At 41.5% G+C, this 23614-nt stretch overlaps 1 protein-coding gene across 6 annotated transcripts in view; it reads left to right on the top strand.

Annotated features, from left to right (window-relative positions):
• Nucleotides 1-22663, top strand: part of GPRIN2 (G protein regulated inducer of neurite outgrowth 2) — a 49249-nt gene extending 26586 nt beyond the window's left edge. For 4 of the 6 annotated variants that reach the window (XM_062580408.1, XM_062580413.1, XM_062580412.1 and 1 more), the window contains 3 exons: nucleotides 3751-3879; nucleotides 10416-10505; nucleotides 20571-22663. In XM_062580408.1, the coding sequence (XP_062436392.1) occupies nucleotides 20582-22399 (1818 nt within the window). In that variant the 5' untranslated portion in view covers nucleotides 3751-3879; nucleotides 10416-10505; nucleotides 20571-20581 and the 3' untranslated portion in view covers nucleotides 22400-22663. The remainder of the gene's footprint in view (nucleotides 1-3750; nucleotides 3880-10415; nucleotides 10506-20570) is intronic. The other 2 variants (XM_062580410.1, XM_062580411.1) reach the window with 2 other exon arrangements.
• The last annotated feature ends 951 nt before the right edge of the window (nucleotides 22664-23614 follow it).

Below are 23614 nucleotides of genomic sequence, written 5' to 3'. Positions count from 1 at the left end.
CCTGAAGGCTTTCAGAATGAATAATCCCTCAAAGAAAAGAGTACCACATCCATGCTGCTGCTTGAAAGAAGTCACGCCAGTAGTATTACAGCATTATTCTCAAGGAAGATGAATCTAGATGACCTGCCAAATTTCAGTAATAAATTTATGAAACCAGTAGATGAGATAAGCCCACACAAATCGTCTTCCTTCTTTTCACAGAAAAATAAAATGACAGAGTAGAGGCTTATTCATAGACCATACTTGCTACAACTAGTCTGTCTAACCAGCTGTTACCTTCTCTCAGACAGAAGTAGAAACTAGCATGCTGCTCAATGTCTGATAGCTGTTCTTTTCTGAAAATAAATATACAGGCCTCCCCTAAGCCTGGCATATCATTAATTAGGTGTTCAAGAATGGCTTTTTTCCATTGATCAATTGTGTTATATGTATAGTGACTCCTTGAAGAATAAGGCCATTACTGCTTTTTAACCGTAACTTTTTATTAGGCTGTTTGTTATATGCTTTGTATTGCTACTCAGGCAATAAGGATCTCTATGGTGAACGGTTTGGTCTTCGGTTATTGTAACACAGAATACTCATTGGATTAAATTAATCCATTAAAGTCATATAATCTAAAGTCATATTTTTAGTAATAAATAGAAGTGGGCAGTGATTCTGAGGATTATTTAGATGTAGATAGTTAAGCATTATTTTACTAAGTCCCTGTGTGGGTCTAGTTCTTAGTACTGGGAAGTCTGAAAATTTAGAGTACAAAAAGTAAGAGCATGTTTTCTTGAGGAACTCGTGTACGTGAGAGATCTACGGTTTCAGACTTTTTCGTAAGTTAAGCGTTTATACATAAATGATACTGCTTTCTAGAGTAGAGCATTAATATGTAATCAGATGGATTCTATTTGTAAATCATCCTTTCACTACAATTGTTGCATGTTTATCTAAAATTTGAATTTGAAGTTTAACATCAATTTGAAGGTGGCTGTCAGTCCTGTACTTTCAGAGACATTTCGTTCGCCTAGAGCACACACAAAAACTCCTGCTCTGCACTAGCTATACCTGACTGACTGGCACTCGCTTGGATATCCAGGCACAAGAAAAAATTGCAAATCTGGCACTTTAAATAGAATGCCAGTTTTAGTAAAGGAGATTAGCAATGTTCAAAGTGGAGCACTTCTGACTGATTATATATGAGTAATAGGTTTGGTGCCTTCGCTATTATTTTGAAGGCTCAAACTGCATTAAAGTGCTGTTCCTGTTCAGGAATGCACAGAAGTAGTTTACAATGGAGATACTCGAGACTTGATCCAAATTGACTGTGGCAGATGACATTCAGGCAAATGAGCAATGTTGTTTATAGGACTGGGTATTGTTCCTGGAGGGCTACATTATTTTCCTAGGCTACAATGTATTTCAGAAGTGCATTAAGCTAAAATTGGCCTGGCTGCAGGTTGCAGCTTCACTGGCTTAAGTGCCTTTGAATAGTCAGATGGCGAACACCAGCCTTCCAGGGTTTCACATACAGAGCCTTCAGCCGTAGCAGAGTATGTGTGTGTGCCCACCCGCCCCGAGGAGAGGTGCCACCCTCGCACAGCAGGGGCAGAGCTGGATGACCACACTGCAAGCAACTTCCAGCGGGGCCGTGCACAGCTGGGGACGGCTGGCTCTGCCATCTCGGTGGTGGAGAAACCTGGCAGCAGCTCTGCCAGCAGCAGAGCACAGGAAGTTCAAGCCTCGTGGAGAGGTTTTGACACCTGCAGTCTAGGCAGGTAAGAAAAAGTAAGAAAAAGCTGCTATAGAAGGCAGCAGTCCAGGCACACCAAGGAAAGACTGTAGAGTTATAAATGGAAAGGAGGGTGGCATTTTAGTACAAGGTTTCAGGACTCATGAGTGAGAATTCAAAAATCAGGATGATTTTCCCACTCAAAGTGTACTTAGTGAATCTTGGGTGAGGCAAAGTCCTTTGGGGGCAAGGACTGGGCTTCTGCTGTCTTGAATGCCAAAGCCCAGCTTGGCTGGTTGGGGACGGGGTGACAAACGCCTGCTCCTATGGACTGATCTGCAGGTCTGACAGCTCTGCCCAGTGGTGCCCTTCTTAATGGGCAAGCAGGGCTGACGGCCTTCCCTCACATCACAAAGCAGCTCAAAGTCATACGGCTTGCTTTCTTGCGATTTTTCAGGCATCTGGATTATTAAAAGCTACTTTTGAAAGCGCTTTTCTATGACTCGGGGCTCGGACCTAAATTTCCTGAAATTAAGTAAATTCTCACATGTTAAAACCGTAGGTGGAGTTCTCAGGGGAAATGAATGCTAGTCAGGATGAGCTATAGCAGCAGAACTGTTCAGCAAAGATCTTGTTGAAAAACAATTTTTCCCTTCTTCTCCCAAAAGAAATTCACCAACGTTGTCTGGATTTAACCTAATGTATCTGAAGATACTGCATTTTCAGATTTCTTTAGCTGTGAACTTTGTTAAAGACAAACACAGAATAAACTCTCCAAATTTGGATTTTAGAAACCTTATGCCTTTTCTCTTTAGATGTGAAACATATCTACAACTAAAAGCTGCATCCCTATAGCATTGTTACAGGTGCCTGGAAATGTAGCCTTTTGAGATAGTTTGTACTATTTCAGGAAGTTCGTCTTACAGTTTTTTCCTTCTTAAATCCCCCCTGTACTCTTAAAGAATGCTTTGTTTTCCTTTGGGCACCTGCTTACCCTCTGGATTTTTCTAGTTTCCTCCCTCCCCGCCCCAAGTTTCCTTTAATTATTGTGCTTTTTTTCTTTTGTACACCTTTTCTGGTTGTCTGAAAAACACCTCCTAAAATGTGATGGGAGCAAGCATGAGTTCTAGAAATGTCTGCCTTTTCTGAAAATCAGTCACAAGCATCTCAGTTGCCGAGGCACACTCTGCTGCTTTTAATGAAAATTGATAACTTTGCTGTACATAGCAAATCCAGAATGGGAAAGCTGTGTTACTTCTTTCCACAGAGGGTTTAGAAAAAAAGTGTGGTATTCTCCTCACACTGTTTTCTGTGTGTGTCCCTGGAACGTTACCAGGTTTGGAAGATGCCTTTGGAAGGTGACTAGTGTGTCGGGTTGTTTCATAGCTGGCCACAGGCACTCACAGAACGAAGCTGGGATATCCATGGGTGCCAGGGATGTGTCTCATTGCCTCAGCCAAGGGATGAAATGGTGTAGAGTTGCCCCCTCCCTACACAGTCTGTTATAGCTGGTCAGGCATCTTCCTGGGCCACTGGGAGCACCAGTAAGGGTGCTCTGGAAGAGACTGGTTTGAGGAACTTGTTTCCAGAATTACAGGATGCCTAAGGTGAGCACAAGCAGCTCACTTGAAGTGGCTACTCTGCTTTAGTGCTGTAACAAACACAGCAAGTAGAACAAAACCCTTTAAAGCAGCTGCTGAGCAATGTAAGGCTGTTAACCCCTGATGTGCTTCCTGAGCTGCAGCATTTCTCAGTGTGCCCCAGTTTCTCAGGAGCAAAGCCTGGAAGCACATAGGAAATCGCATGTTTTTTTGCAGCCCATTATGAAGACGTGGAGACCGACCTCATATTCCTGAAAGCAGCAGGAGGGGGATCTCAGCCCCTTTCTCCCGGCTGAGCTAGGTGTGATGGGAGGGTACTGGAATGAAGGCTTAGGAACAAAGTAAAAATATTGACTCCTTCCTGAACAGAAAGAAAGAGGACTTGAAGGGGTTATTTTCTGAAGTTATAGCATCCTTCTTGCCCCATTACAGGTCCAACCAGCCTGTCTTGTGCAAAGCCCTAAATGGAGGGAAATAACCCTAAAGGAAGAAGAAGGTGGCTTGTTTTGTAGAGAAAATGCAGGACTGATGGGAAAGCGCTAAGCTGAGCAGTCAATAAAAGTAAGTGAAAGAACAGATTTATCTTCACAAAAGAGATGCGTGCCCATTCTTGCTGCAGTAGTGCACGGTGGTGGGTGCCAGCACCTCACGTGTCTTCCCAGGCCTCATGGAGTTGGACTCCTTGTTCCCAGGCAGGACAGATGGTGTAGTCTGTCCCCCACGCTAAACAACTGTGTTTCCCCTGGGTGGGCGTGGGGACATGGCACCCTACAAAGCCACTTTTGCAACAGCAAATTTGTTCTGGGTTGTGTCCTGTCCACCACAAAGTAAGCACTTGTTTGTAGCCTGCTGCTCTTATCCTCTCTCCTCCCTAGCTCCAATGATCTCACTCTTTTGCATCCATTGGGACATCCCTGCTCCCAATCTATGCATGCGTATGACTGATGCATTCTGATTTTTTGGGTGCTTGGCTTTGCTGCTAGTGGTGCTGGTGGTTTTTTTCCTTTTTTATTCTGGGGTACTAGAAGCAGTGTGTATTTCCTACTGGCGTTTTCCCATTTGTATGAAGGTAGAAAGTGAATGCATCCAGGGCAGCCTGGCCCGGGTACCAGCTCCTTCATGTAGCTTTTATCACTATCCTTTTTCCCTTCTCACTTCTTTTCCTCCTCCATCTGCTCCTCCTCTTCCTGCCCCTCTTTGCCTCCCCTCCGTGGGCTTCCCTGGCGGAGCTGCTGGCTCTGCACAGGCCCCGCTTCTCTAATCAGATGAAGCAGCAGGATTATCTCTCTCCCTCCCTCCCTCCTGGGCTCCATTTTGTTTCCTCTCCAGCCAAGGGGGGGCAGGAAGGGGCGTCACCTCCAGGCAGAGGAGCCCCCATCTCTCCCTCTCTTGGCGTCAGTGCTCTTTACCAGCCCCCTGCTTCCCTTACCACCTACCCACCTTAGTGCCAGCAGCATCAGGCAGATCAGGGAGCCCGGTTTCCGAGGGAAACCTGAACTCTTTTTGGCTTTTGTTCTCCTTCAGTTTCTGAGCATCCATTTGAAACCCCCTCCGCGTAACTCGGAGGGGAGAGCTGGCTGTGCAGCCCCCGAGCAGGGGGAAGGTGAGGAGGACGGGAGGCGCGCCTTGCCCGCTCCCTCGCCTCCTGTAAGGACACCGAGTCCCCTCCGGTTGCAAGCAGGTCTTTGAGAGTCACCGAGCAGATGAGGGCAAGGGAGAGGAGCTGCACAGAGACAGACCCAGGCTTCTGTAAGTGCTGCATCGGCAGCAGGGGGGTGACAGCTGGACCGAAAGGGGAAAGAAATTGGGGAGTTTTCTGCTAAAAAGGCAGGGTCTAAGGCTCTGAGCTTTCACCAAATCTGATTTGTTTTTGCAGATGGTAATTTTTTTTTCCTATGATGGTGTCTTTCACTTAGATGTGTACTACCTATTTGTCTTTTAACATGTGTTTATAGAATATACTTGTCACTATTTCTGGGGGGGGGGTGACGACTGTAATGTTGTTCGTCTTGTTTCTCTAGACACCCACAAGCTTATAAAGGTGCTTATTTGTTATATTTTGCACATGTGGTGGTTTTTATACTAAGAAAAGGAAGAGAGGAGTAAATTGTATAGCTTTATGTTGTTATTTTTTTCTGCTAATCTGTCAGAATGGTTTCCCTTGTGTTCTGCCATTGGGTACCACATGGGTTGTTTTTTTGCTCTAAGAAGTTCGTACCTGACACCAAAGAAAAACTGAAAAATATTTCAGCGCCTTTTGACTCTCGGCTTTGTCATGCTCATTTCTCTTCTTTGATTAATCACCATTTAGAATGACTCAAAAAATTTTCTGCCAGGCAGAAACTTGTCCTTTTCAAACTTGAAGATCTGTTTTGTTTTGGCTTTTTATTTTTCTTGGAGCCAGTGGTTTAAATCAGAAACCGTAGTAAAAGGCTGCTTTAGATGTATGTCGTAGCTTATAACTTTCTGTGATTAAAAGTAAGGATTTGAGGTGATGCACTTTGGGGAAGAGAGAGAAGGCAGTTGTTTCTGCTTATAGAACTCTATGAAATGTAACTGCGAAGATAATGATGAGATAAATACATTTTTTAAGACACTGAGCTTGTACATAGGTAAGGCAAACCATGTAAAGATTGATAACTATTTCTTTTCCAGTAACTCAGATTTCAAAATATTCATCTGATTTAAAAATATCAGTGATTTCCTCACACTAAGGTTTAGAGATGCTGATTAAGGCCTGCAAATGCTTGTCTGCATATTTAAAGTTAAGTGTGTGTCTGAGTGTTTGCTAGACCAAAACTGCAGTAAAACCTGAGTTCAAAGACCTGGAAGATTTCATTTATGAAGGAGGAGGAGAGGAGAGTTTCATGTTATAGCTCAGTTCCTCTTTAAAAACACTCTTCTCTGATTATAGGGTTTTATTGATTTTGACATCCAGACAATTTTTATTGTAGCTGAACTTTAGAGGGAACTGTGGTTACAGTTCAGTAACTGCATAATTGATCAGTTGTTTGCACTATTGTGGTATTTGAGCTGGTGTACAATACTAAAGGTCCTAATTCCCTCGTTAAGTAACCACACCAAATTAAAACTCTGAATACATGTTCTCCTTCCATAGTAAGCTACGTATTTTTGAAATGCACTTAAAAGATAAGAATGTATGAGGGAGAGGTTAAGAGAGAAAAAAATGACATTTGTGATCATTATCCTTATGAAATTTAATTTTTCCCTCTGCTGAGAGCAATCACAAAATGGTATAAATGAGAGAGAGCTTTTAAACACTGCAGGTAAGCAGAGGTATTTGCTGTGCAAGTGAGATAACGTTGCACCTGTCTGCAAGCTTGTTAGATCTGTGCAGCACAGACCTGTGCAGCAAAATTCTCTTCCTCCTTCAGCAGTTCTTTTGGACCTTAAACAGACTGAATTCTCCATTCCTTTCCCCTATAGTTAATGTTTTAAAAATGAAAAGCATATTTGACTAGCCCCTAGCAGTGGGTATTGGAGGCTGTTACGCGGTTTGCAAGAGAACGCAGACTCAAAAAGACACATTCAAAGGTCCAGGAAACAGAGAAAGTTGTTAGTAGTATTTATTCATTTTCTGATTTGTTAAAAAAAAAAATACTTCTAGAACACAGATGAAATAAAATTTCTACTTTTGTTCTTGTGTCACGTTGTTATTGTCACAAGTGGCCTTCAAGTCATGGGAAAATCCTCTTATTTCCTAGGGGAAGCAAAAGTTCATCTTTGGTAGATATACACAATATTTTGCTGTGCGTAGTCCAAAGTGCGTAGTCCAAAATCATTCCAGGACAACAATATGGAACAAATTATAGGCTGCAAATGATGTTTTACTCTGCTCTTCTGTATCAGCATCACTTTATTTATTTATTTCCTGTGACCATGAGCAGGTCCACAAGGTTTGTGGGCACTGGTGTTTTAATTAATTTTTGCAGTTTCATTGTACAGTAATAAGTGATACAAATATGGGGGGGGAATTGCAAACAAAATAGGATGACGAATTTTGGCCTTTGCTAAAGGGGATCTGTACACTGACTTAATCTACAAATAGACATGTAGAAAGCAGTCTTATGATAGTCCTGAAACTACTTCCCCACCACCACCTAATATGATAAGCTTATGTTGATACTCTTTCTTAAGGTAACATCCTCAATATTTACTTGAGCGTATATTAATAGTTAGCATGTAATGATGTATGTTTCCCAGAGAATGTTGGGTTTTTCTTGTGTGTGCCTAGTGTAAACTGTAAGGGTATATGTGTGTACAGTATCATATGTGAAAAAGCTTCGTATTTTCTTTTTGAGCTATTTAAAATTCCAGGAGGTCTGAAACAACCAATCTCTCTCTCTCTTTTTCTTTTTCTTTTCTTTTTTTTTTCTTTTTTTTTTCTTTTTTTTGAGATGTTTCTGTGACAAGAGAGCTTATCTTTTTTGTATGAAAGCAAAGGCAAGAGGAATGAAAATAAACACTGGAGTACAGTGTTTTGGAATTTCTGCAGGAGGGACACAGTGAGAAGGCAGTGAGCTGAGAGATATTAAGTGAGCCAGTCTCTGGTTAAGACCTTTGATGCAATATTTTTTATGGATGGGTTAAAACTGTTGAATGAATCTGAAGCCACAATAGCTGATAGTTCGGATGTAAGTTCAGATCTTCAGAACTGACCTGTAGGAATATCTTTATCATTTCTTCAATGGATGGTAGGGGAAGTCCTCTCTTCCCTTTACAAAAGCTGCTACAGATCCTTAGAGTAAAGATCATTTCAGAGAAATTACCTGTAGCAACAGAAGTCTCAATTAATGAAAAGATCCCTTTGGGACTGCTGTCCTTCTGTACATCTAAAATGCTACCTCTTCAGAAATTATGGCTTAATGCTTGAGCCCTGCCCTGTGGTTTTAATACAGAATAGGGAAAGGAGTGGGAGCCTTTTTCCAGCTGCAGAATATTTACCAATTAAGCTTTAGCAAGGGCAAACGTTTGTGCAAATGAAGGTTAATGGGATTGGGCAGTTTTAAGGTCCTCAGCTTTATTCCTGTCAACAATGCATGAGACTGGCAGAACCTCACTCATCTATGCTGAACTGGAAGGACTGACTTTCTTTTTAACTCATAAACTAAGCAAACTTGATGTGGAAATTGGTGAGATAAGTGCACAAACTCATTCTAAATCTTCTGAGACGGATTGTTTTTAGACTTGCACTTTAAAACTTTTCTGTTGCTTTCTACAAAAGATCTGCGTATATGTACACACATGTACATATAACCTCACTTGTAGAACAGAGGGATCGCTTTTGTGGCTGACTTCAAAAGTGATTCCCGTTTACTTTGTTTCAAAGAATAGTGCAGATCCCATTAAACCAATAAAAAAATGGTTCAATACTACAAAATCATGGTAATGGCTGCACAGTCTAGCCTTTTTTTGAGGCTTAGGATGAGAAGAAGTTATGTGAAAAGTTCTCATTGGTAATACTGAATGAAAACAAAAATGATGCAAACAAAATAATTAAATCATTCAAGTTGGAAGGGACCTTGGAAGAGCATCTAGTCCAAGCTCCTGCTCCAAGCAGAGACAGCTTTGAGATCACAGGCAGGTTTCTTAGGACTTTGTCTATTTCGATCTTGAATGTGCTTGAACAAATGTTTGAAAAACAAAGAATTCCTTTAAGAGAGACTTAACAATTCTTTAGGATTGATACCTTGTTGCTAGCAGTTAACAACAGATGCTTAAAGAGTTCCCTGCTAGCTGTCAACATCTTACATGTGGGATCTTCCTTTATTTCGGTGATGACAGGAACCTGCATGAGTCTTGCAGCTCCTGATTCATTCTGTCTTTACACCTCAACATCTTGCTTTTATGACATTACTAAATATTAATAAGGAAACAGACTTCTGCAGCTGATTTTGTGACTGAGATTAGTCAAAAGAAGGGAATGCTTGTTTCTACAGAGTAGGGCGTAATCACAAGTTCTTGAGTCAGTTCTTCGCACACTCAACTTCGATTAAAATATTTGCAAGCTTTAGTCTGCTGTTTAGCTCTGTCCTGTTTTGTTCTCCCCATGGTCTTTAATGTCAAACAAGCCTTGGACAGCATCTTGTGAGTATGGGTCCTCTAGCCAAGCTCAAATGTTTTTCTTCCCTCTCAGTCCTGAGAGAATAGAGGTAAGTTTCCTGTTTCTGAAAATTATAGATGATAGTTGCTCACATAAGTCTGACTAGACCACAGAGTAACTGGGATGATATGGTTGCCTCTTTCCAACATAGTAACTATTATTTATAATGAAATACCAGTTTTGGAGAGAAAACCCTTTCCAGTGCCTCCCATATTCTTTGCTTATGCAGTTTAAAGGTAGCTTATACTACAGTAGGACAGTAGGAGCTTAACTTCTGTAAGATATTTAGCTAGATTTGCTTTTTAGTTCTTTTCAATACTTACGTGAATCACAGAATGGTTGAGGTTGGAAAGGACCTCTGGAGATCATCTAGTCCAACCAGAGTGCTCAAGCAGAGTCACCTAGGATCATGTCCAGGCAGGTTTTGAGTATCTCCAGAGAAGGAGACTCCACAACCTCTCTGGGCAGCCTGTCCTAGTGCTCTGTCATTCTCACAGTAAAGAAGCTTTTCCTCACGTTCAGATCAACTGCGTGTGTTTCAGTTTGTGCCTGTAGCCTCTTACCCAGTCACTGGGCACCACTGGGAAGAGTCCAGCCCCACCCTCTTGACACCCCTCCTAAAGGTGTTTGTAGACACTGATAAGATCCCTTCTCAGTCTTCTCTGTTGCAGGCTGAGCAGGGCCAGCTCTCGCAGCCTTTCCTCATACGAGAGAGGCTTCAGTCCTCTAATCGCCAGTATGTGTGCAGCTCCTCTTACCCCTCTAGACAGAGGTTGCCAAGTCTTTTCCTGTTTAAGAAGATGGAAAAGACAATAAATCACTGCTATTTTTATATATCTGTTATTAGCATACGTATTGGTGATATGTGTGTATATACATGTTAAATACATATGATACCTATTTGAGAAACTCTGTTGGCACTTGTGAAGTAGAACTACTGTTAACCTTGGTTTTATGTATTTGAAATCCTTAGGATTACCTGCCTTTACCTACCACTGGGGAGCTGGAGGAGGGAGTGCTTTAACTGATGCTACTGAGGCTACATAATATCTGAACTTTACTGGTAAGATGAGTTTCCTGCAAGTGCAGTAAGAATGCTGTTTAAAGAGATGCTCTGTTCATTTGTTTCAAACAAAATATTACAGAAGGGACCAGAATATATTCTTTCCAATATATTTCATCCTGGGATTTCAGTGATCTATAATTGTGAATTAAGCCTTAAATACCTGCATCAGAGGCTTCTGTATCTAATCCCTGAGTCAGATGAGTAAACTGAGTCACAGAGTGAGTGACTTGCTCAAGGTCATGCATTATGTCAGTGGTGAGGGAAAGAAATAGAAAGCAGTTGTTTCCTCTTTCTAATCACTGAGCAATTCTTTTTCATAATCAAGAGGTCAGTCTGATTCTGTTGCCTACCACTGCTCAGAGCAGCTTCTGTATGTAGCCTTTCTGAATGCTTCTCTTCTCCAGTGTTCCATGTACAGCTTGTATAAACACTGGCATTTACATAAAGAATTAAAGAGATTCTTTTATCCTTGGTATAATACAGGGGAAAATGAGGGAACCAGAAATGAGGACAAACTGTTAGGTCTTGCTACATAAACTGGACACCTTGCCAGTCTTGTAGGCAGGAAAGAGATACAATTGTTAAGTGTAGAAGAACATTGAAAACATCTTTGTTTTGAGAGGACATCTTTCAAATCTGTAAATATTCTTTTCTCTTATCCTAACAGAGATGTTTGGAGAACTGCAGGTTACTCTGTTGCTTTTATTTATATTTTCAGTGTCACTATTTTTCCTGTTTGCCACTATAGGAACTGCTGCTCCTCTGTTCAGGATGATGCATGAACGCTTCTGAAAATGCCTGTGCTTGCAGCTAAGTCTAGTCACTGTTTTTGAGGCAGATTTGAGCCTGCCTTTTCTGCCACCCTAACTAGTTACAAAGCTTTGACCACTGCTAGCACAGCACCGAACCCGAGTGAATAAGCCTTTCTGGGAGCCTGAGTGTGTTAGGTGAAGGCTCAGCTCTTACACTTTGGCCACTTGCTTCCAGACAGCTCAGAGCACGTACCCAGTAACTGTCTGCGGCTCGCACATGCTGTGCGACAAAGAGCTTTAGGTAAGTGTCAGACACACGTTCATCTGTCAGGGTGAAATATCTTATTGCCCTCACTCCAAAGTAGCTAAATACCATACTGAATCCTGAGGTCAAAGCTACGACATCAATAGGACAGGGATACTAATCCAGAATAAGTTAATGTTTTTTCCTTCTGACTGTTAAACTTTCAAGCAAACAGCGAAGAGGAAGAGTTGGTTATTTTCTAGTAAGACACATTAATTGACAAGTGGACATTTTAATCACCTAGCTAGTTTGAGTGGAGTTTTAGGCATGCAAACTGCTGGTGCCTTGTAAGCAGATTGCATTAATGTGTACCTGCTCTCCCTGTGGGACTGGAGGCAGGCCACAGCCTGACTTTGGATTTTCTGCACAGTATTAATGTTCTTGGTGCTCTGCAGTCAGCCTGCAAGCACAGGCTCCAGATGCACACAGCCTGCAGCCCTGGGCCTGGGCCTGGGTAGAGGCTTTCTGAGCGAGCTGTGGCCACATGTTTGTGTGCAGTTGCAGGTCAGTGGGCTGCCATGGGGATGCTGTGTTTGGGACTGAGGAGTGTTAGTGAGGCCGCAGAAAGGGAGCTCTGAAGAGGATCAGTTTGATACCAGACTGACCCTGTCCCCTCTTGATTAGTACATAGAATGGGAACTGAGCCTCTGCTTTGAAGAGGAAAAGGTTCATTAGTGTCTGTCTTTCTGAAATGCATCCAAACATAGATAGGTCATTGCAAACTTTGTGCATTAAGGATTAATTCCTAAAGAAATTATAAAATGTTACTCTCAAAAGATTTCTGTGCTGCTAGTGAATAACAGTAGCAAGCTATTCTTGCCAGCATAAATGTGGCAGTTGAATTAACAGTTTCGTTTTGCATAACTCTTCTACTTTAAAGCAGCAAGGGAATTATATCAACAAACAACTTCTGTAGGCATACACTGTGCCTGATTCTATGCCAGTGTTGCACGCTTTCATGATATTTGATGGCTTTTATAAAGCCCCAGATTATATGAGTATATCAGCTGACCTTTTTAATGAGTTTCTAACCCTTCTGATTGAAGAGGCAAATGTTAAAATAAGCTGTCAGTATAGTAACAACAAGCATTAAACAATAACTGTACAATATTTCATGATTTTTGAGTTCTTATATTGGGATATATTGTAGGGTAGCTTAAACACAGGTCCTTCTATGTGTACATGGAGGCATAGTGGGAGTGATGTTTTGCATAAATTTCTTATATAAAAAAGATCAAAATCCTAAGCAGATCTTTGAATTTGTTTCTGGGACAGATGATTTAATAAGAAGTCAAGAGAGACGGTGAAATGGATTCATACTTGCGTAATGGTTGTGTGGTGGTGTAAAGACAACATCCCACCACATCTCCCTTGTGATACAGTGCACCCCACTCTGGTTTCCTAATAACTTATTTACACCCAGTGTGAACAGTCCTTCTTGGAGTTAAAATTGTTATTAAAATAGCCTCTTTGGGTTCATACTTCTCAGCCACTTCTCCTGGCACTCTAATTTTAGCCATATTTCAAGAATTCTGAATTTCTAGTTCCCCTTTCTTCGCTCAGAGGTTTACCAGTGCCATTTCAGCCTTTTTCCTTTCTTAGTTCTGAATGTTGATTTATTGCCTTTGACTAGGGGCTTAAACTCTTTACTAAAGCACGCAGTGGTTTAAGCAGGCTTTATAGCTTACTTGTATCCAAGATTCAGCCTTGGGGCTACAGTCTCATCTAAAAGCTGAGTTTAACCAAGTTCAGAAGATAAACATCTGAGCAAGTATCTGAATGACAGCTAAGGCTTATTCCTAAAGTAACAGACGGTTCTCTTGCGTGCCTGCCTGTGGCAGGTCCCTGAAAGGGCTGTGGGATGGCCCTGCTGTTTCTTAAAAGGGAGTGCTCATCCGCTTGCATGCCTCACTTGTGCTGTTGGGATAACTGGGGACACGGTGGGCCTGTCACCATGCCGTGAGGGGTGTGTGTGTAAGCAAAAGTCTGAATCTGTTGGTAGCTGTTTGGGTGAGGTCGCTGGTAGCCGAGATAGCCGTGGTAACTTCAGTGTTTGACGGAAGAGGTCTCCGGTTCGTCCCTGAGTTAGGAGACACCTGGAGGTCATTAATAATCCATAAAACGGGCACTTTCCTCTTCATCTTGTTGGTGGTCAATGCAGAGAGATGTCTTTCCAGCGTGCTCAGCCTCAGCTGGGGGAGAGTCAGAGCTGGAAAGCTTAAACCACGCTAGATAGCATAAGTGAAAATTAACAGAGATGATAGAAAATGTGTGGCTAGTCGTCTTATATGTATGTAAAATGCTATGATCTATGCTTTTACTGCGCTAAGCACTGAGTGTCATATCTTTTTGCTTTCATGTTGTCTAATCTGTCAACTGTACTCCCCTTTCTGTACAAAGTGAATTATGGTGATCAAATATGCACTGTTGTCGCTGTTGCTTCTAGTGGTGCAAGGGAAGCAAAAGCAATTTGTCATAACTGAAAATATTCTCATTCATTCATATGCAAAGAATGCACTTACCTACTTTGTGCTTCTGATGGCATTTGTAGATGCCTGGAACAGTTTGTTCTGTAGATCTGTCTGATGCTGGAAATATTATAAGATGGCCCAAAAAATGTAGAAGAGTCATTAGCAGATTGAACTGAACAGGGCGTAGTTAATACACAGTGCCATCCCAAAATGGGAAGTCAAGATGATGATGATGATGATGTGTTAAAAGTTAAGTAATTGAGGCCTCAACCTCATTCTGTATTAATCTAGTTGTATGAGTATAGTTTCATTTTCAGAATTCAGAGAAACATTTTGAAGTTCCCTCCCGAGTGAACTTCTACTATTTTAACTCCTCTATTTCTTCCTTTCACTTACACCCCTCAAAATGAAACAACAACAAAAGTAATCCAAGACACTTGAATCTCTAAGCTTTTTACTATGGCTAATCCTGTTTTGCCGGTGCCTTTCAGGTGGTTTGACGCCCTCTTCCCCCAACAACAGTAGATGTTAATGATCATTGTTAATGGGCTATTTTTTAAGGGGTGCATAGGTAAGGAGAGGCCATCAGGTCTCCTAACACTAGCATGTCATTCTCTGCCTAAGTTCAAAAGAGAACTTTCTTACCTTGTGCAAGTTACCACTAATTTTTGATGTGGGCAGACAGGGGCAAAATTTTAGGCATGACCATACACAAATTCTGTAGGTTATTTTTATTTTATTTTTTTATTATTTTTTTATTTTTATTCACTTAAAATAAATGAATGTCATACTGAAAAAAATTCCCTTTTTTCTGTGATTTTACCATGGTAAGCATGTATTAGAGAAGTTCAGTTGTAGATACCTAAAAAGAAGATGCATTACTTTAAAGAAAGAAAGAAAGGAAATGCCTGACCAGACCACAGTGTTTATGTGCCTCATTGTTTCTGGTCCCCAGCGTAGCTTGTTTGTTTAGGCAGAAGTTTTGGTATTTGTGTGTGCTGTGTTGTGTCACAAGGCTGGTGTCACCAATGTTTGTGGCTAATTGACAACTGCTGCTTTGGCTGCAATGAAAGTTTTTTCATTTTAACCATAAACTCCTCTTGCCTTTTCAAAATTTTAACCAAGGTGTCTGTAATAAGATTAAATAGAGTTAAGAACCTAGATATAGCAGCCTTCTACTGGAGTAAATCTCATAAGTTAATTAAAATCACACTGTTCTCTTGGTATAAAACATACGTGTATTTATCTTGGTGCTTGGAGCTCTTTCAGAAGTTCTGTGTTTGTCTAGCGAAGCTGTTATTGCACAGGTTGGCACGTGCTAATGCACAGCACAGCCAGAATGATGCCAAGGAAGCAGCAAATTCTAGTCCACAGCCTTATATTCCCCAAACAACGCGTGTCTTCGCAGAAAAGGCGTTCATCGTGAGGTGAACCTGGTCGGGACTGGAAATCAATAATCATCTCAAAATCATGGTATGGATTAGATCACTTAACTCCTCCAAGGTCCACACTTACATATTAGTGCTCTCATCTTTGAAGCTGGCTTCTGATTTTATCACTTATTTTGTAGTTTGATGCTGCCTTTGAAGGTATAAAAGTAAATTTGGGGATTTTTTTTCTCTGATGTTTCTTTAAAAAAAAAAAGGAAAGAAAGAAAGAAAAAGCTACGTTTCTCCTGACTGTAAGAAAATGAAGAGAAGAGGAAGGGAGGAACAGTCTGCAGTCACTATTAGAGGCTTTGTGTGTGGGTAGAGAACAGAGTTACACAAAGGAAAAATAAACTATAAAAAAATTACAGAGAAATAATTCCAAGAGTCTCTGGCATTGTATACATTTTTGTAGTAAATACTGTTGAAAGTTAAATCCTCTTTGTCTCTCCTCATATTCTGCAGCTAACTCATACTGTTTAGTTGGTTACAAAATTCAAACTTCATCACAGCATCCTCAGTTAATGTAGTAACAGAGTATTTGCAAAAGTGCATAGTCAGTACGGTATAATTTGCTAAGTTAAGGTGCAGATTGTTGCTTGAGATTACTTAAAACGAGAAATTCTTTCCTGGGATAAAGAATCCAGCAGCCATATTAGTCTTACAGCATCTGTGCAGTTTTTCTTTGCTTCTTGGAGGAAATGCAAGCATAACTGGATTTATTTTGTTAACATATACACTTAGATATGCCAATATCTCTTGTTGTTGTTATAATTATGTAAACTGATTTTTCTTTTTTGGGGGGAGGGAGGTGGATGCTTTTTTACATCATTCTTGTGAAACCAGGCACTGCAGGGAAGAGAGGCAAAATTTTGCCTCTGAGAATCATTAGCAAATAAATAACGCAGGAGCTAACTATGATCACACAGAATAACACATGATAATACTGTATTGCATGAAAGCTTGTTATATATATTGACATGATTTGTCATGAATTATTCAATTTTATTTCCGCTTGTGCTCCGTTGTCAAAATTGTAATTGAAAGTATATGCGTGGAATATAAAAATACTGAATCATTTGGGAATCATAGTTTGTCAGTGAATCTCTTTCAATTGATAATATACATGATATTTAATATTCTGAAATGAAATTTACTACTGCGTTATGTAGGTCACAACTTTAATCATAAGTCATAGCAAAATACACATTTGTTGCTTTAAAGTAGTTCAGTGGAATTAGTGAAAGCGGCCTAGATTCCCTCATAAGCTATCTGAAGCTAAGCCAAAAATAGTGGATGTTAATTCCATTTCTATCTTAATCCTTTCTCTGCTTGTCTAACAATTTTATGTATATTCATGGAAACATACCTACCTCAAAGTTCATGCTTTCTGGTTTGTGTGTTCAGGTGCAGGTTTCTTTTGAATTTCCACATGAAAATTTTTCAGATCAACTCAAAATCAACAAAGGTATTTTTGAGAAAAACTAATCTCTTAGAAATTATATATTTAACTTAAAAAACATTAAGGAAAGCAGCCTTCTATGCCCTGCATGTACAAAATAAGAAATCTCAGCTCCCTCGGTACTCACTAAGTCAGCTCTGCTTGTATCCCCATTCCGTATGTGTAATCCCTTCCTAATTAGATGACTCACAAAATACAAGGATATCGTATGGACTGTGCAATTAGAGTAGAGATGGTCCACGTGGTTGTTCTTTGTTTTGTTGAAAAGTTTAAAAAATAGTTGCACTCCACTCTCGGTTCCTCTCCAAGAGCGCAGGTATTGGTGCGCCCGTTGAGATACGTCTGCTTCTTCCCGCTTTCAGAAGTCACCTGGCTGCAGGGTGCCTGCCCTCGTGCGGGAGGGATAGCATTGCTTGTAAAATGGAGAGTTTGGGAATGTGGGTGCGGAACATGTGCTCCTTCCAAAGCCTTGTGAAGAAGGGCACTGCACGTGCAGGTTCCCTCTGGGCTTATGCCCCTGATAAGCCTGTGTTATTGCAGAAGGGGGTGGTCTTTTCCCTGTGCCGATGGTAGTAATTGGTGTGGCTGGATATTCAGCCGGACTGATGCTCTGATGGAGAGAGTGCTAGGCCAGTTTAAAAAAGAAAGAGAAAAACATTTGGATCAGCAAGCTGGTGGTGTTTGTGGCACACCTGCGTGCTCCCTAGGGCTAGTGTGAAATGTGGGGGCAACGCTGGGCTGCAGCAGAAGTGAGCAATAGCTGGGGCTACCAGATGTTTGATGGGTGCCTGTCACCCTCCTCACAGAACTTCCTGCCTGCAAATTGGCATCGCGCCCCATCCGTGCCGCGTGGGCAAGGTGCAACAGTTGTCAGGACTTAAAGGTCATTCCAGCGTGGGGACGATGAGCAGGGAAGGGAAAAGCAAGAGGTGGTTTATAAATGGGGAAGTGTTCAGACTATTGGTGAAAACTGAGCCCAGTATTTCAACATAACAGGGAAAGTGCATTATTCTAAAGGAAGCTGATTCATCTTGTTTGATTTTTTTTTTCTTTTTTACTGTTTTCTTTTATTTTTTTTCCATCCTTAACTATGTCCTGAAGTACCTGGTGAGATGCTGTTTTGTATTACTGGTGGTTGTTTGTTCCCATTGTGTTTAAGGTCTGAAGTCCGTAGGATAATAGTTTTAACTGTGCTAGCATTGAACACTTGTATAGCTGAGCAAAGGTGATACTAAAATAGTGTCCATAGTTGCTGGTTATAATGTTATATATGTGCTTGTACATGTGCAATACATGTAATATTGTCCCATGTTTGGTCATGATTTCATCTGCAATTAAGAGTCCATCAAAATACTGCAATGGATGTTGTTTTTAGTTATGTCAATATATTTGGACTATTTTCATTAATTCATGTGAATGTGTTTGTTTCACATTCAGATGGTGAATCATCAATCTGAAATGTGTATCGCTTCTTCCATTTAAATAGGTCTCTGCAGAAATGCGGCATGAAAAGATCAGAGCTCTTGGTGTCTGTGTATATTTACATATTTGAATCTTGCAAACTTTGTGAGAGAGCTCTTTAAAACTTCCACTGCCCTGTATCATCTGCAGCGTGATATCTTTGAAGCTGCTTTTCACCTGAGACTCAACATTTGTGGCTGGGGATTTCCATTATTAAACGTTGTTTCATCCCAGTGTGTGAGAGCGCCTTTGCGGGTATTATCTTTTAAAGAGATTAAATGCAAGTTCTTCACCTTGCAGGCAGCTATGCTCTGGTGTTTAATCCTATTGACTCCTCTGAACTCTTTGTGGCAGACTATACCCATATGTGTAAGCAGCAGATAGTTATCATGCTGGAGAAGGAGATGAGTTGAAGTGTTTTAAAATTGTTGCTTTCCTAGAGCTGCTGTCACTTCTAAGTGCTTTGGAACAACGTGTAGAAATACAGCTGTGGCCAGCCTGGCAATAAGTGATTGCTTTTGGTTATTCCAGCTGCATTCAACAGAGCCTTTAACTCAGGAATCTTAACTTCCATTCCCTGAAGCAAAGGCGCTTCCTTGCCGTTGTTGGATGCCGCCAGTCTGTGGAGTCCCGCTGGCCTAGAGGCTGCATAGAGTACAGAGCAGTCGTGGTGCAGACAAAGTCCATAAGGAGATTAACTTCTAACTGACCAAACGTGTTTGAGGAGGGGAAATTACCGTTTTGTTGGCATATAATTTTTTCAGAGTTGAATGAATCTTAATGCTAGAGGGTATTGCTGCCAACTGCAAGTCTCTGCTACAAAGCATGGGAACAAGAAGCTTCTCAAAAAAGTGATTGCAAATATTGTTATTTTTAATGTTGTCTCGCTCAGTTTAATTTCATTACGGAAAATAGCCAAACCAGGAAGGTTTCAAGTGATGGCAAAATTGCAGCCTGTGCACTTATCTTGCTGAAGTTAACAATAAAAATGGCATTACAAGTGTAAACACTGATGGCTGTCTAGCCCAGAAGTAGAGCTCTCGCTGTGTGGATGGAGCAAAAGACATGCCCTTTATCAGTTAGGGTAGGAGCTGACCCTCTGAGCATATTTGTATCATAATAAAAGGATCACCACCAGCTTCTTCCAGAGACGTTTGAATGCCCTCCGTAACACACTGGTCTCCCGGTGTAACAAGTGAAGTCCTCTGTTACGTTTGTGGTGTTTCTGTCCACCAGTTGTGCATAGCGTTCTTGTTCCATGCATTCGTTCTTTTCCTCAGTGATGCATTTCATGAGATATTGTAAGTGTTTCTGTGGGAATCCTTCCAGGAAGGCAGAGTGTATAGAGTATATCTGATGGAAATTTCTCTAAAATTGGGACTTTTAGCTTCCCTTATACTTCTGTACTACAAATTACCCAGTCTTGCTGGGTTTCTCTCTCTTTCTCTCCCTCCCTCTCTCTCCTCTCTTTCTCTCCCTCCCCCTCTCTCTAGGGGTTATAAGATTTGGTTAAGTCAATAAAAATGGATCACAATATCTGGTTAGATTTAAAAACTTCCAGTACAGCTTCTCTTAAATGTAAACACGCTGGCATAAATGTTAATAACTTGTAAGAATAATGGGGACAAAAAGATACTATACCAACCAATAGAAGCAAGTATTTTCTAACAATAGAAGTGGGAGCATTACAAAAGGAGAGAAGACCTGTAATATTTTGGTTAAAGATTTGTTTTATTTTTACCAAGCTTCTGCTGCAGTGAGTATTTACCTTCCATGGAGAGTATAAACTTGCGGAGAGCCAAGGGTGATTAGTACAAAACCCCCTGAACCATGCCCAGAAGCACATGCCCTTAACACCCTGTAGTGAGATGCAGACTTCTCAGCCACCTTGCTGGTGCCTAGGGGAGAGTTTCCCCTCCAGCATATCACTGGATCCCTCTTTGCTGCCACCTCCTATCATGCCAGCAGTAAGCAACACAATTTTGGGGAAAAACCCTTTGTGGAAACAGAAAAGGGAAACTGATCAATTTGAGCACGTGGAGACTATAGTGCAGCGCTTTACTAAATGTGTTTGTGAACTGCGAAAGGCAAGAAGCCCAGGCAATAGCCCAATAGAGATTATAAGCAGTTCCCAGTGCATATATTTCCTTCTTAAATTACTGCTTTTCCTCCCTATTTCTTACAGATCTTTCCGCAATGTCAGCAGACAGCCACCGGCTCCACACTCATTCCTACCAGGAGACGCTAAATTCTAGCTGTCATGGTCCCTTGAATGTCAGCTGTCACCCCTTGTCAAAGAGCTCCTCAAGTCTGGTATATACGAGGCACTCAAGTTCAGAGGAAAGGCAAAGCAACAAACAGGAGCTCAAGAAGAGCCACAGTAGCACTGTCTGCCAAACCCTGGGGTACGGGAGTGATGCCAGGAGCGTGCCAAGTCCTGCACGGTGCTTCACACAGTCTGGGGTGATGGGACTTGGATCAGTAGTTGGAACCATGAATGATCAGTCAACTGATGGCACTGCACAAAACAAGGCTAAGACTACAAACCGTTTTCTTATTGCTGACCAGTCCCCCAGATCCTGGGAGGTGGAGGAGACTAAGTGCATCAAGAGCAGCACTGTTGAGAATGTTTCTTCTGCCTGCACAGTACACCAGCAAAGCATGTGTAAAATGGAAGAACTAGGAGCTGCTCTTCAGAGGAGCCACTCAGACCTAATTTGCAGCTGCAAACAGCAGAGTTATGTCACTCACATAGAAACCAGTGCCACTCACTCCAGCCTAAGCTCTTCTAGCAGCAGATGTGGTCCATCAATGGCTAGAATGTCTCTCCAAACACAGAGAGGTGAATCAGAAACAAATGAAAGTACTCCTCATTATCAAAACCCTGTAACTCATCTGTCAACTCTACCTAAAGACCAGAAAGTACCCACAAATAGCTATGACAGTGGTGGTATTCCACGTAATACTACTGTTTACACAGATCCTGGAACATTTCACGCTGCTGTTCTAGGACCCCACATGCCTGGAAATGGTTTCTCAAACAGGACAATGTTCTGTCAAGGCACTGGGATTATGCAAGGTGGTCTGATTTACAGTAACATTCGAAACAGTGCATACTCACCCATGGTGATGACAGTTCATAACAATCCTGCGGTGCCCTGCAATACAAGGCAGGACTCTTGTATGAAAGTAGATGCCACCATCCCTGCCTATTGCCATTCTTTGCCCATACCCTCTATACAGCTCGTTCCACGGTTGGTATGCTCGGTTAGCGAGTCAGGAGAAGAGCAGGCGGTGACTGGTTATTGTCATTCCTTTTCTACTTCAGATGTTCTCACGTATCCCAGGCTGGTGTCGTCAGTAAGTGAATCGGGCCTGGATGCCAAGAGGGTCCTGAAGTGCTGTAGTGTTCCTGGAGAACAGCTGCAGCATGCTCAACACTGTGGCCAGCAGGGCAGAGCTCCTCCAGAAACAAAGGCCGTCTGTGTTGCCTTCAATAGCCAGCAAGGGGCAGACGTGATAATGAAAACTAAGGATATGTGGACTATGACCTCCATGAATGATTTGACCAAAGGACTAGAACCATCTCTGGAGTGTAGAGATGCCGAGGTACAAACTCTTCCAATCATGGAATACAAATCTGTGGCCACAAGTCCAGCAGCCACAGCAGAAAGCCAGCTGCATGTGTTCCCAGAGGTGAACCTGGAACCAGACTCAGAGGCCCCCAAATCTCCAGTGCGTGAAGTGAGGTGGGATGATGAAGGAATGACGTGGGAAGTGTACGGGGCATCTGTGGATCCAGAAGTTCTCGGTTTAGCCATTCAGAAACACCTTGAGATTCAAATAGAACAATTCCAGACAGAGCCCCTTCAGCTGGCTGGGAAAAGTAATGAGGATCCTTTTGATAAGGAGCCATCTTCTGCTAAAGTGGGGAAGAAAAGACCGTTCCGAACAATGATGCATTCTCTGAGATACCCAAGCTGTTGTGCCCGGTCCAGCACTGCAGTGGAGTGAGCACAGCGCTATGACAGCTGTGCTCCCTTTGAGTTGTAAATAAACGCTGATCCTCAAGTGTTAACACAGTGCATGTGGACAATCCACTCGCTTCAGTGTGAGCTGGAACGGTGTGAGTGACTATCGAATACACAGCACAGCAAGGAAAAACCCGTGCATGGGCCATGTAACAGAGGCCCGTAACATGTAGCATGTAGCACTGTTTTATTCTTCTATGTTAGTTTTAAATAATGGTGTAAGAAATAAGACTACTTTTCTAAATGATGCATCTTTTTAAAATCATGTTGAATTTCTCTGTGCTTTAATAATTAAAGGTTAGGTAACAATTTAGAAAATAATGCTTTAGTCAAAGTTCTTATCATTAAATCCTACTCTCTTAAATTGTTTAGAGAGCAATTTTGCTGTTAATTTATAATAATGCTGACTATAAACACACTTTAGCAATAGGTAGCAAGGAAAACTAGTGTAATGCTGTATTACAAATAATTGTAACTTTTTGTATTTAATTCTGCAAAGTACTTTCAGTATTTCTAGCCTTGACTGATCCTTTTGCAAATTGATGTATGGTTGGAAGATGCTACTGCATCGAGATTAGTTTATAGTTATAATGAATTACATTCTGAATATCCAGAACTGATATTTACCCAGTGATTGACACAAATGTACAGTACTACCAAAGATGACTCATGTAATGTGAATTTCTTATTGAATGCTTGTTTCTTAAAACAAAAGCTGATCAGTCTGTCACACCCCCAAAATTATAAGCATTTTGTTTTGCTTATATTAAAAGTAATTTACAAGTCAGTTCTTTTTATGTGTATCATCCTGAACAGTGGGCATTTTGTTGTTGTATAGGTCCTGTAATGTAACATGTAACGCATGTAACCTTTACTCGTCAGGTGTTCCTTGCCAGTTCTGATGTCGAGCGTCTGCGGAAAGCGAGCCCTCCTGTCTTCCCCAAACAGCAGGTCTAACGTTACTTGTTCTGAGTGACTTGATCATACGGGCGGCTTAAAATCTTCTTTTCTCACAAATACGTAACAGCAAAAGTGTTCCTCCTCTCCTCCCTGTGAGGAGCCGTTTTTCTACTGGTCTGCAGCAGCAGTGCGATGCCTGTTTGAACTGGAAGACTTGTTACAAAAGCTGAGACTTATTTCCAATATCGTATGCAAGGCACTGGTAAGTGTCTAAGTGTCTCTGGGAAAGCAGGTGGGT

The sequence above is a fragment of the Rhea pennata genome, chromosome 7 (assembly GCF_028389875.1).
Source record: "Rhea pennata isolate bPtePen1 chromosome 7, bPtePen1.pri, whole genome shotgun sequence".
Lineage (NCBI taxonomy): Eukaryota > Metazoa > Chordata > Aves > Rheiformes > Rheidae > Rhea > Rhea pennata.
The sequence above is the reverse complement of the archived record's forward strand: the minus strand, read 5'-3'. Positions and strand labels throughout refer to the sequence as shown.